Below are 14,248 nucleotides of genomic sequence, written 5' to 3' on the forward strand. Positions count from 1 at the left end.
TGAGTGCTGCACTAGTCTGACGTTATAATCGAGCAAATTACGTACAAGTTGAGAGGCATTTAGCTCTATGGATAAAATTACCTTGAAAAAAAATGAGGAATTAAAATTATCAGGCAAACCAGTAAAATTCTTCTGATGTTAGTTTTTCATCTGATTTAAATAGAATTAGCACAAGTAAGGTTATACCTTTGACATTCATCAGGAATTTGTTGGCAGGCGAGTTGTAGCTCTTTCAGAACTGGGGAACATGTTGTAAGCAGAATCCAACCAGCGAGGCAACGGTGATTTAAAAATAAAATACAAAAGTTAAAAAAGTACCACCCACCACAGTGGGTCTCCTCTCAGATTGACAACATTTAGATTTTCTTTTGGTAAGGACTTTACTGTTCTCTGCCATCTCAAAAACAAGGGTTAAGGGAGATTTGAAAGCTGCACTCAAGTGACAAAGTGACCTTGGACAAATGGCCTTGCTGTCTGTGCTCTGTGAGGTGCCTGCTGGGGTGAGATGTCCACTGCCCACCGGGGAGGCCAGGACCTGATCCTGGATAGTTTTAAGGGAATTAATTTCTAGATCCTTAAGTTCTACCAACTGTACTTTTTCTTTAAAGAAAAGAAAATTGCACATTTATTTATTTGTTTTATTTTTTACTGTGGGGGGTCTTCACTGCTGCTGCGTGGGCTTTCTCTAGTTGCAGCGAGCGGGGGCTACTCTCTGTCGCAGTGTGTGGGCCTCTGATTGCAGTGGCTTCTCGTTGCAGAGCAAGGCCTCTAGGGCTTCAGTAGTTGTGGCTCGTGGGCTCTAGAGCGGACTCAATAGTTGTGGCACACAGGCTTAGTTGCTCTGTGTCATGTGGGATCTTCCTGGAACAGAGATCAAACCAGTGTCCCTTGCATTGTAAGGTGGATTCTTAACCCCCTGGACCACCAGGGTAGCCTCTGTACTTTTTCTTAAAAATGATTTGCATGAGAACTGACTTTTAAATTCCATTTGACATAAAAGAAAGTCAGACGCTCCACCATCCCCACCATCCCGTATCCTATCAGAGCATGGTTCTCTGGAGCTCCAGACAAAGAGGAAGCCTCCCGTGATGACTATCAATGGTGCCCTTATCCCTGGGTTTCCAGTCCTCACCTGCCGAATCATGTGTCCTCTTAGGGATGAAGCCTGACATAAGAGCCCGCATGTGCTGGTGTGTGTTCAGTTGTTCTGGATTTAGACAGTGTGCATGAGTGACGTGGGGGCAGCAGTGCTTCTCTTCATCCCCTTTTGTCAAAGGATGTGTAGTTCTTGAAGTGGAATCCAGTCGTATAGAGCGAAGAGAACATCAGGAAGCCACAAGTGACTTTTCCACGTATTTCAGGAACACAGTTCTTTTCAGACCTTCTCATTGCTCATCCTGAGGGCTTGTCTTAGCTGGAAAGAAAAGCACCTAGGATCAGCCCGAGCAGTATAGGTTAGTGAGACTGACTCTTTGAAACAGGTGTTTTCATGGCAAATAGGTAAAACCTGTGGATTTCCTTTAGAACGGGGTATGTACCAGTCAGTTAGTTGTTAAAAACCTAGAATCATAATGTATTTATTTCACTGACAGTCTTTATAACATCTTTACTATTTTCTACCCACCTATCAAAAAGTAAAATTATGTGTTGGCTGTAAATCTGTTCATTTTTAGCAGTGTATGTATACTTCTCTTGTTTATTGAATATATAGAAAAATTTTATCATAATGTCTTATTAGATTAATCATATTGTTTGTGATTATTATACTTAACTATTCCTAATGACTAAAGGATCAGAGTTCAGTATTTATACATATGTACATTTACTGGATACATTTCATGGTTTTTTAATATCATATTCCTGTTTCATAAGTAACTTAAAAATTTAGTTATGCTTTATTATCCAAATTAAGGAAAAAGAACATACTGACTTACTAACATTTTCATGTGATAACTTAGTAAACAATGGATACATTAGTTTTATTAGGTCTATATTAATTGTGATATGACCACTTATAATCACGATGCATTTTGCAGTTTATTTCAATTACAATTTTCCTTAATTCATATTATCAATTTATTGGAATTGAAAAACTGAGACTGAAAACAAGTCTGATTTGGCTGCCTATTTTGAATAAACTAAACCTATAGCTGTAAGGTTTTGATGAAAATATAGGTAAAGCATTTATACAGATTAAAGTTTTTTCGAAAAAGATGTAATACAATGAATGTATATATTATGAATATAAATAGTGCCTAGTATAGCAGAGTAAAAAAGAAAAAAGATAACCTGTAGGCTAAAGACTAGCAAGAATAATTAAAAATTTCGTAGTATGTTTTTTTCTTAGTACATTTTGATAAAGCCTCTACTGATATATTTTCTCAGAATTAAAGAGTTGAATGACTTTCATGACTGCTTAACTAACCCTTAGCTGATTGTTTTTTGTAAAATATTTTCTGCTTTTAACAAAATGGAAAATATGCCTAATTGAATTGTCAAGTGATAATGACCTATCTAAAAATTATGTTTTAGTAATAAATACTAAAACATAATTTTTAGATATCTTATTGAGCTGGGAGAAGGAAATATATCCAAAAAGTAATATAAAGAAATAACTGATGTGATTACAAGGCTCCTACTTTTCTCATCTACTTATTTGTGTAAATTTTCTTAGTGCTTTAAAAAGTCTATAAAAATTTTAAAAATAGGAATAGAATAGTGTGAACTAGATCAAGTCATAATCACTAATATCTGAATAATCTAGATACAAAGTCATTCATCTTGTTAGAAAGTGTACTTCCAATAAAATTTTACTTTTTATCTTTAAACTTTATCAAAATATGTAATATTTCTGTGTGTGGTATATCCAGTGAAAAGTAGAGATATGAATAATAGAGATTATTAAAATAGCAGAAGAATAACTGTATCCTTCCTGGGATTATGATGTGTCAGTAACACATGGGCATGTGGACATGGATTAGAACAGCTGTGTTAAAGAGGTGACTGTGGATGATTTCTTTTATAATTTATTGCTTATTATAATGATTATGAAACCAGGAATTTGTTTTTTCATCTACAACAAAAAAAGTAGTGGAAAATATAGAACTGTAGACAAAGAGAGTATAGGAGTGATAAATTAAGGACAAGTTAATTTGAGAGTTTCCTCAGGGAGGTTAAGCCAAGCCCTGAGCCAAGTGGTAGTGATGAATAGACAACAAATTAGTGTGTGTGGCCAAAAAAGTCATTCTGACAAGGACAGATAAGGTGGTCAAGGGCTTGTATATGTAGCAATGATGAGGTAGATAAAAGGCATGTCCTGGTGAAATGAGGCCCTGGGAAAGCCAGGGGCATGTCTTATCTCTGATTGTACCTCAGCTCCTGACACAGAGCCTGGCACAAATTAGGCTCTCCATAAATACTTATTGGACTGAATGAAATGGCTTGTTTAATTAGAAGTTCTGTGTCGGGGAGCTGGTACATGGAGGCCACTTGATGAACTGAGAAAGTATGTGCTTAGTTGCTCAGTCATGTCTGACTCTTTGTGACCCCATGGACTGTAGCCCACCAGGCTCCTCTGTCCATGAGGATCTCTAGGCAAGAATACTAGAGTGGGTTGCCATGCCCTCCTCCAGGGGATCTTCCCAACCCACGAATTGAACCCAGGTCTCCCACATTGCAGGCGGATTCTTTACTGTCTGAGCCACCAGGGAAGTCCATTGATGAAATAGCAAGGTCAAGTCTGTATCTTCCTGGATCTGGAGGTGTGATAGCTCATGAGCCACACAAAGGTCACGAGTGGAGTGCTATCTACAATAGCCTCTAGAGCCCAGAATTCCCTTCATCCAGATTTGTTGAGCACATTCCATCCTCATGTGAGGCCAGTCACTATGTGACATCGAAGAGAGACACAGAGTTACATAAAACCTTGTATTGATTTTCCTCTCATAGTTTTGGGTTTGTAGATTGAATCTTTCAAGGTACTTTTATCTCCTTTTTGCCTTCTTTATCTTTAATTCCTTTTCCCTTGCCAGACCTTATTGTTTAATTGTGGTGCTGCCATGTCTGGGTGGCATCAGATCTCCAAGTTTCTAATGAGAAAGATGCCCGCTTTATCCAGGGTTCCAACAAGACAGCCTCAGACGGTACGAGAGTTAAAGTGGGTGCCATGTGGAGTCTGGGCTGGTTGGAGCCACATGTCCGCTAGGGAGAGGGAACTTCCACAGGACACCTCTGCTGAGGCATGGTGGGAGCCCTGCTGATCTTCTTGGGTGCCAGTGCTTGCCTGTTATTGCTACACTAACTGTGGCTCATTCTCCTTTTTCTTTCTTTTTAAAATGCATTTATTTATTTATTTGGCTATGCCAGGTTTTAGTTGTAGCATATGGAATCTTTTGGTTGCAGTGTGTGGGATCTGGTTCCCTGACTGGGGACCAAACCTAGGCCCCCTGCATTGGGAACATGGAGTTCTCCACGTTCCCAATGGACCACCAGGGAAGTCCCCCACTTTTCTGTTTTTTATTAATTATTCTTCCCCTCTCAGTTTCAGCTGTTTATTTTAGTCCTTTATTTTACTTTTTTGAGCATAAGTTTAAAAAATATTTAATACATTCTAACCTAAAACCAGTGGTGCACCTTGTGAGGCTCCATCAACAAGCCTCTCCTGTGTGGCTTTAACCTGTCCAGCCCTCTGCAGTGGGAAAATCTTAACTGCCAGAGCCCTTGCTAACAGCCTAACACTTGAGGGCACACTCTGAATCTCTCACCAGTTGCTTGTTCAAGCTTTGGGGTCTTCGCCATTGTATAAAAACTTTCAAATTGATCTCCCGTAGTCTATCCCATTCTCAGACTGTCAGTTCTCTTTGTAAAATATAAACTTAGTTCTGTCTCTCACTTGCTAAAAAATTCTTTTTATCTCCTATCTTTGGGGGGCAAAAAAGTTCTAGACTTCTCGGCCTGACATATGTGAGACCCTACAAGCTATGACTCTTCATCTCTCCCCATCTCACTGCATCCATAGTCAGCCAGGCGTTGGAGTTACATTGGGCTCCTCGTCATTCCCTAAGCACCTGTGATTGTCACCAGTTAGAGCTTCGCACTTGGTTTTCTTGACTTACTCACCCTCCTGCCCTAGGCCCTAGATCAGCTGTCCTTCTGCAAAGCCTTTCCTCCCATAGAGACCTTACCACAACTTCAGGGCTGCTGTTGCATCGTGTTGGTTTGTAGTGTGGACATCTATCTCAGCTGGAGAACTGCTGGTCCCACATTCTGTTTGACACAAACCTGAGCTAAATAGATAACGTGAGTGCACATGTGCCATAAGATGTTCATCAGATGACATCATACGTGTTTTCATACCTGAACAGAGTCGTCCCTTTTGTAGCAGGCAGGAGCCCAGACCAACATTTTGAATCAAAACACTTGTTTCTGAGTGAAGAAAACTTCATGTGAATTAGTCTTTTAGGGACAAATGAAGCCATTTGTGGATTCTGCCTCAGACCTCTTGGTTATTGATACTAGAAACTGATTAAAAAAAAAAAAAAAAAAGACCTAAAATGTGCTTCTCCATTTCAGGCTTCAGCTCCGGCGGCATGGACTACGGCATGGTTGGTGGGAAGGAGGCTGGAACAGAGTCTCGCTTTAAACAGTGGACCTCCATGATGGAGGTGCCCTCTGTAGCCACACAGGAAGCCAATATGCACAAAAATGGTAAGACACACAGAGCCTCATGACCTGAAGCTCTTTTGATCCTCAGAGGCCTTGACACAGGGTCCTATAAGCTTGTTCTGAAGCACAGACCTTCAGCTTTTTCTTAAACAGTCTTGATTCCATCCTCCACCCCCACCCCTGCCATGATCACCTATGAGAGCAAGATTGGGGTTATGTGTATTTCAAACTGTAAGAAACTTAAAGTGCTAGTTGTACTTAAGGAAAGCAAAATTTCCCACCTGTGGTAGGATCAAGAGCAGTAGCAGTGAACTTGAGCTCCCCTTAGGGTAAAACCCTAATAAATTGCTTGAGAGAACAGAATCTGTTTTTGGAGCTGCGAGAGAGATCACAGTAAATATGTATCATGTTGACTGTTTCAACTCTTTGATCTCTAGAAGATGACTAATCGATCAGCACATGAGGTCTGGACTTTGCACCAAGCTTTCTTGTTCTTTATGAATTACAGTGTCTGCAAGAAAGCAGTCGAAGGTCTTGCAGGCTTTGGTCATGAAAGTGGGTCAGCTCTTCATCTCTCTCAGTTCTCTGTAAGAGCATCTCCATTTCCCTGTGAAACGGATGAAAGGTCTTGGGACCTTCCTGCAGCCATTGCGTCAGTGTTTGTTTCACTTGTCAGTAATTTACTTGGACTCGCCTGTTTCCATGAGAACCAAGTGTAAATAGGTGTCGGAGTGGCTCCTGCAGCAGCTTCGTGGAGCCTTAGCCCCATTAGCCTGGAGCCTTTCAGGGTTCTTTCTAAACCTGCTCTTTCACGTGCACTTCTGGAGGCTGGTGAAGTGGCCCCGTGGAGCTGTCTGCCTGCTATCTCTAAGTATCGTCATTTGATTTCATATTACAGAACCAGGAATGGTTTATTGAAATGTCCAGTCTGTTTCTGAACTGAATAATCCAAGCCCTGCATCTCTAGCGTTGGGCCCTCTGGCTGCTTCCTTAGGCTTACGATTCATCAGGACGTTTGTCCCTGAAGACATGATAGGTGTGTGATTATAAATGCACGTGAGAAGTGGTCTTGAAGGTAAAATACTCGCTTGCCATTTGAGAACTTACAGGTCACGTTTTCCCTATTTCCTGAGCCAGTCCCCAAGGTAACTGAGTTTTTCATTTTCTGCTTCTTCACTGTAATGTGCCTTTGAGTCAGATTCCTACCAGTGGCTCCAGAAAAGCAGATGAGTTCTTAGTGGAGCATGGAGATGGTTTTGAGAATACTGTGCTAGGCCAAACCAAGCAGATTACTTTAATCAATAGCAAACACAGAAAAAGACTTGTGTTTTTTGTTTTTGGCCATGCCATGTAGAGTTCAGGATCTCAGTTCCCCAACCAGGGATTGAACTCATGCCCCACTGATGCCCCCTGCAGTGGAAGCATAGGGTCTTAACCACTGAACCTTTTAATACCTTACCCTGGAAGTAATTCTATCTGTTCATAAGCTGCATCCTTAGAGTACATCAGGCAACACAATATGGCATGTAAAATTCATTCGAGAAATAAGTAGAATATTAGAGGCTACAATTTTCATTTAAAGCTCATTTATTATTAGTTTAAGGGAATTGCTAAGCTTTTAATTATTTTTTCTTGCCTCCCAGCACATAAGATGCATAGAGGGGATACCAACAAAACCCCTGAAACGCTCTGAGGAGAGCAGTTTTACAAAGGATTTGCTGTTCTTCATGTGTGGAGCCCAGGAGCTCAGCGCTGCAGAGTTCACGGCTGGTCTTGTGCTGGCAGAGACCGTCGGCAGGAACGCCGGCTCACTGCTCTGGAATTTAAAGCAATTGCAGATGCTTTTCTCTCCAGCAAGCTCCCTCTGTTTACTCTGCTTCTCCCACTAAGCTAGGCCTCGTCGTCACTTAAGGACTTGAGTGGGTTGGTGTCAGTAGAAATGTAGTTAAAAACCCTTTCATGTGCCGCAGATTGTTTAGTGTTTTTCCCATTCCTCATTCTTGAGTCATTAGTGTAAAGATGGTGGGGATGATGGTATGATTCATAGTTTATGGAAGTTTCTCAAGTTAATTTCATAAGACCATGAAGTTTTAAACTGAAAGGGGCATTCAGAAATGAGAACAGTGCTGTGTGCAGAAGTGCAGACTGAGAAGCTCGAAAGGTGAGATGAATTGTCATGGTCATCCTACTTCCTAATTATGCACTGCCTCTCAAGTGTGAACACCTCATTCCAGAACCAGATCCTGGAGACTGAGTTCCTCTGAATGAAAGCTCAGCAAGTTCTGTTCATAGGAGTCCTTTCTGCTGTGAGCTCATCACCTCTCTTTTTTCTCAGGCGCTATCGTGGCCCCTGGTAAGACCCGAGGAGGGTCACCATACAACCAGTTTGACATCATCCCAGGTGACACACTGGGTGGCCATACGGGTCCTGCTGGTGATAGCTGGTTACCTGCCAAATCTCCACCAACAAATAAAATCGGAAGTAAATCTAGCAATGCCAGTTGGCCTCCAGGTATTACCGTCCAGAAGATGGTGGTTTTGTTTCTGGGGTATCATTTTGTTTTGTAATCGTTAATTTCAGGTTCTGAACAGATTGCCTTTTGCCACCCACTTTGGTTTTTTTCATCTAGTTAATTTTTTCTGCTTTTCTTTGGAAAAATAGCAGATTTTCATGGGGTTGTGGGAGGTGGTCTTCGCTCTGTAGGGTTCAGTCAGGAAGACAAGGTGGATGCTGATCACCTGCAAAACAAGTTACTGAGTGGTAAATACAGCATGGGCACAGATGGGTCAAAGAAGTTAGCGGAGTACAGTCTGAGGATGAAAGAAGGTGACTTTGGAGCCAGGACTTGGCATTCATCTGTGCAAAGGATGCCTTGTAACCTGGCTTCTTCGGAAATGTCCAGTGAATTGATTTGTTTTTCATTCACCAAGTATTTATTGCCAGGTTCTAGGGATGTAGTAGACTAGTAGAGCAGTGAGAGTATTTGCTGTTTTTCCTCTTATATTCTGATACATGTAATCTGTTTTCATTGTAGAAAAGTCTAAAATTTTTACTAAAGCAAAAATAAAAATGAGTTTTAGTCTGTGTCCTAAACCTTTTTCTATATAGTATATTTGTGCTACGAATACATATAGTCTCTATTAATGCATATTATCCATATATACTACCATTGTATATATGTATGTAGTATATATATATACCATTCATATATATATACCATGCTTCCTCCTCATGATTTGGAACATAAAAGTTTATTAATTCTGTCATATGATTTAAATATGATATAAAGGTATATATGATATATAAAATATCATATAAAGCTTTAAATATGATATAAAGAAATTGTGAACACATATATTCTAGGCCTTCTGATGATAAGCCAAACGATTCCTGTCGGTTTTCCCTGGTCCTTCCAGGAGCAGTGATCATCTGTGTCTTCTTTTGTGCATCTGAGCCAATTTCCCAGTGAGATAAAGCAGAAGTATCTCCTCTCCAGCTCAGATGTTCTCCCAGTTTTCACCTTGATGTCCCCCCAGTTGTCCTGAGCACCACACTACTCAGTCCTGCCTCCCTGCCCTCGGGCCTGCGTTGGCCTGGGAGCCAGAAGGGCAGGAGCAGGGTCTGCCACTGTCTCTGGCATCAAGTTCACAGGCACAGAGAGGAAGTGGGTGAACATGTGGTGACAGCACAGGAGAGCTGCTGGCAAAGCCTGTGTTCAGGCTGACTTTTTTTTTTTATGATGAAAATCTGAGCTAAAATACCTTCAGAATTTAGACTTTTCATAGACTGATTTCTTGTATCAAAAAATTACTTGACCATATTTTGAACAATTTCCTACCTCAATCTAATATTTGTTCTCCTTGTCTCAGAATTCCAACCAGGAGTGCCATGGAAAGGTATCCAAAACATTGACCCTGAATCTGACCCCTATGTCACCCCAGGAAGTGTGCTGGGGGGTACAGCCACATCTCCCATTGTAGATACTGACCACCAACTTCTGCGGGATAACACCACAGGTAAATAAGTGAAACCCCTCATGTTTATCCAGCACCCAATATTTTCCTGTTTGGCAGTCTCTGGCTTCATTTGCATTCTCTGGTGTCTAGTAATTACACCAGGAAATGCAGGACTAGGTAGCTTTGTTTTTCACGCTTATTTTTTAGATTGTCCTTCCTTTTATCAAAGGTCAAATAAAATACTTCAAGATTTGACTAGTTTCACTGATACTTACCTGCAGTTTTTTCATCTCGTTCTTCATTTGTCATCCAAAGGGTCTAATTCTTCCCTCAACACCTCGCTGCCTTCACCTGGTGCCTGGCCCTACAGTGCCTCTGACAACTCCTTTACCAACGTTCATAGCACTTCAGGTAGGTGTGTGACCCATTCCTTCCCCTCTGGCTAGCACTTTCCTATCAGGTTGCATTGTACAAAGGAAATTGGCATTTATTTCTTAAGGAATAAATTATAGCAGCTGAACAACACAGGTCAGCATGGATGGAGAGACACCTCTCATATAGGCCGCGTCCCTGGGGAACTTGCAGGCTCACAGAGGCAGGATGAGACAAATACCATTTAGGACCGAGGCAGATGGTGACATCATTGCAAGGAGCTGTGGGTGTTGTGAGGACAGAGGTTATATCCTGATGACACAAGTGCTTTTCTTTTAACCGGTCTGCCAAGAAAATCAGGGGCCATGGGAAGAACCAGTTAAGTTCAGCTTGTTATTTCTAAGGCAGCCAATTAGAGCTTGCTTTTCTCTAAAAATTCTTCCACTTACAGACAAAGGCTAAGGGCAGATGGCCAAGGGGGAAAAAAGAGGACCTTGGTTAATTCTACAACATTTGCTGAGTTCCTTGTGTGTGTGTTTGTGTGTGTGTTTTGTTTTGTTTTTAAAGACAGTTGGGAATGGAAAACTTAATGGATATAAAAAAGCCTTTGAAGTCACTTACTTAGCACAACACCTTACAGGTTGGTAAACCAGTCATTAGTAATTGGCGCGTTGGTCTTGCAAAAGTTGGACCTTAAGCCATTGAAGTCATTAAGGCTTCTGCTCTTTGTCCAAGTAAATGCAAGTAAAACAAATTCTTAGCTACCTACCAAGACACTGCAGGTTAATGACCTTACAGATCACCTTCTTTTTGTTTCCACTTCTGCGTCGTGCCGACAGTACAGTAGCCTCATTTATCGAATGCTCCTGCAGACCATGCAGCATGCTAAGCCTTGAGCATAAATTCTTATCTTACCTTCACCAAAATCTGTGGGGAAGTTCCTGCTATTATCCCATTTTGTAGATGAAGAAACTGAGACTCAAAGAGCTGATAGAGTTTGTTGCAGGTCTGAGTGAGTGTGTAAAGGAGCCAGCTCCATGTTCCATGTTTCTGCACACCACCCTCCATCATTCTTTCATAGGACTTCGACCAGAGTGGTACATTTGTCACAGTTGATGAACCTACAGTGACACCTCATTCACCCAGAGTTCATAGTTTTGTTTTTGCATTTTTCTTTTTGACTGTACCATGTGGCTTGAGGGATCTTAGTTCCCTCAAGTGAAAGCTCAGTGTCTTAACCACTGGACTGCCAGGGAAGCCCCCTGTGTCCGATTTTTAAGAGGTACCAATGTAGGACTGAAGGCCTAGGACTTCTGCCTTTACATGTAAAAATTCGTTTTCACCTCTTATTCCTGTAACTGCCCACACCCCTTTTTTACAAGCAGATGATCCCCTGAGAGGTAACCCCACGCATCACCTGGACTTGTTTAAAACTGAACATATACCTCCTCCCCACCCCCAAATTGTCTTTCTTTCATAACTAAACTCTAACTGCTTAGTGGCGCTGTCGTGCATCCCTTAGTTGCAGCATCTCTTCCCTTTAGCCTCCTCCTTACTCTTTCCCGTCTCCCCTGCTCGCAGGATTCAGGCGCTGATGACGCCTCCCAAGTGCTTTCTTCTCTCTCACATCCATTTCTGCTCTTCCATTCTTTGTGCTGTCACCCAGGTTCTGACCCTCGTTTGAATACTACCTACTAAATCTGCTGCAAAACAGATGGTATCTAAAACTTGGGTCAGCCCCCGGTTGTCCTGTATGGCCTCCTGTACCTCTCTGCCCCGGGAATTGTTCGGCCACAATTGCAGGGAAATGTATTTGGTCCAGAGAGAGTTCAAGTTGAACCTTGGTTTGTATTTTCCTGTTTTGCTGAGCCCATCCATTTATATCAATCCTTCAAGACTTATCTTGGCACAGTCTTTGCTGAGAGCCCAGCATTGTCTTTCTCCTCCACGTATTGAGCAGATATGTTCCCTGGGGTTACAACTCTGTGTTCATCTGTTCCATCTTCCCATCTGAACTTGAAGTTCTTGAGAATAACTGTTTATATTACCCATAGCACTGATTTAGGGCCTTAAAGTAAACTAAGCGCTTAGTGAATATTTGTTGATTGTAATTTTAAAATCCATTTGAATGTTGCTGTCTACTATTCTGGATCAAGAAAAGTATAATTTTTAGTGTAGTTTCCAATCAATAAGTATTTATAGGATAAATACTTTAGTTCTTCCGGGGTTCACATTCTTTGATATCTGTAAGACTAATGGCTTTAAGGGTGATTTCCTTGAATTTATCTTCCTTTTCAGATTGTATTTAGTTAAGAAGCGGTAGAGAGTTCGGAGAAGGCAATGGCAACCCACTCCAGTACTCTTGCCTGGAAAATCCCGTGGGCGGAGGAGCCTGGTAGGCTGCAGTCCATGGAGTCGTGAAGAGTCAGACACGACTGAGCGACTTCACTTTCACTTTGCACTTTCACGCGTTGGAGAAGGAAATGGCAACCCACTCCAGTGTTCTTGCCTGGAGAATCCCAGGGACAGGGGAGCCTGGTGGGCTGCTGTCTGTGGGGTCGCAGAGTCGGACATGACTGAAGCGGCTTAGCAGCAGTAGCAGTTAGTTATCTTATTAACTCTTTGGGCTTCCCTGGTGGCTCAGACAGTAAGGAGTCTGCCTGCAATGCAGGAGACCCAGGTTCGATCCCTGGGTTGGGAAGATCCCCCTGGAGGAGGAAGGAAATGGCAACCCACTCCAGTATATTTGCCAGGAAAATCCCATGGACAGAGGAGCCTAGCAATCCATGGGGTCGCAAAGAGTCGGACAAGACTAAGTGTCTGAGAGTTAATTCTTTAGTTCATGTGTTAATATGTCAATTCAGAGTAATAGTCACTGAGAATTTATGTTAGATAAACTCAGAACAATGTTATTTTGTTATTCTTCAAACATCTACTTAGACTGTAAAACTGTATTTATCTGTGTGTATATGTAAAATATACACGTGTTTGTTGGCAAAACGGATGTATCTAACCTTATTTCCTCCTCCTTTTTCTCTTCTTACAGCAAAGTTTCCTGATTACAAATCAACATGGTCCCCAGATCCCATAGGACACAACCCCACTCATCTCTCCAACAAGATGTGGAAAAACCATATTTCCTCAAGGAACACTACACCGCTGCCCCGCCCGCCTCCCGGTCTGACCAACCCCAAACCATCATCTCCCTGGAGCAGCACAGCACCCCGCTCAGTCAGGGGGTGGGGGACACAGGACTCACGGCTCGCCTCCGGTGAGGAGCTGCCCGAGGGAGCATCATTGTTCCAACACAAGAGACTCATGCTCACACACAGTTGAAGACGTGACGTCTTCACAGGAGAGGAAATCATGGTTGTTGGGTAGAGGAAAAAGTACCTCTTGAGTAGAAAATTGAAGTCAGCCTATAAAGGCACAGGGACCTGAGAACTCCCAAGGTCTTGATGGAGTAAAGATGAGAACCTTGGGAGCCAAATGTTGTCTTGCAAATAAGGCATAAGAGTGTGTAGGATCACAATCTAGGAGAAGAGAACTGGCTGTTGAGTGACAGGATAAAGAAGGTCAGAGTGAAGCAGAAAGGAGAAGATTTTAAAAAAATATATATTTACTTTTTTGGCTGCATCAGGTCTTAGTTGCGTCATTCGGGGTCTTTCCTTGCGGTGTATGGGCTCATGTAGTAGTTGGACACGCGGGCTTTTTCTAGTTGTAGCACAAGGGCGTAGTTGCCCCAGGACATGTGGTGTCTTAGTTCCCATACCAGGGATCAAACCCTGCGTGGATTCTTAACCACTGAACCGCCAGGGAAGTTCCAGAAGATGATTTATAAAAGGAGGGAAGAAACGTGTGTGGGCTCTGTGAAAATGTTTCTCACATGTGGCCGCCTTAATTTTTTTGTTCGTTCTTCCTGATCCTTCTTTCTGGTTGCTTCCAGCCTCTACCTGGAGTGATGGTGGTTCAGTTCGTCCTAGTTACTGGCTGGTTCTTCACAATCTCACTCCACAGGTAATCATGCTTTCTTGGGATTTTCTGGCTGGGACTTGATTGTATTAAGAGAGAGACACTCAGAGATGTGGGGGTTTAGCAGATGGGAGAGTTCATTTACTTCCTGGTGAGTCTCCCCAACCAATGCCCAAAGCCTACTTCTGAGCCGGGGTGGGGAAGAGACGGTGTTGGCCACTCGGCTTCACGCCTGCCTCCATGGGATGTTAACACATCTAATTTATAAATAGTGAGTGTAGGG

The 14,248-nt window shown here is 42.2% G+C and overlaps 1 protein-coding gene across 22 annotated transcripts in view; it reads left to right on the forward strand.

The window, feature by feature from the left end:
* The window catches only part of TNRC6B (trinucleotide repeat containing adaptor 6B), a 251,338-nt gene that overhangs the window by 232,694 nt on the left and 4,396 nt on the right, over positions 1–14,248 (forward strand). For all 22 annotated transcript variants that reach the window (XM_086402948.1, XM_086402966.1, XM_086402950.1 and 19 more), the window contains 6 exons: positions 5,572–5,706; positions 8,000–8,176; positions 9,535–9,681; positions 9,937–10,032; positions 13,040–13,264; positions 13,940–14,010. In XM_086402948.1, coding sequence (XP_086259074.1) covers positions 5,572–5,706; positions 8,000–8,176; positions 9,535–9,681; positions 9,937–10,032; positions 13,040–13,264; positions 13,940–14,010 — 851 coding nt within the window. The remainder of the gene's footprint in view (positions 1–5,571; positions 5,707–7,999; positions 8,177–9,534; positions 9,682–9,936; positions 10,033–13,039; positions 13,265–13,939; positions 14,011–14,248) is intronic.

This window comes from Bos grunniens, chromosome 5 (assembly GCF_055505025.1).
Source record: "Bos grunniens cultivar Pamir isolate PY7600 chromosome 5, Bosgru_T2T1.0, whole genome shotgun sequence".
NCBI classification, from domain to species: Eukaryota; Metazoa; Chordata; class Mammalia; order Artiodactyla; family Bovidae; genus Bos; species Bos grunniens.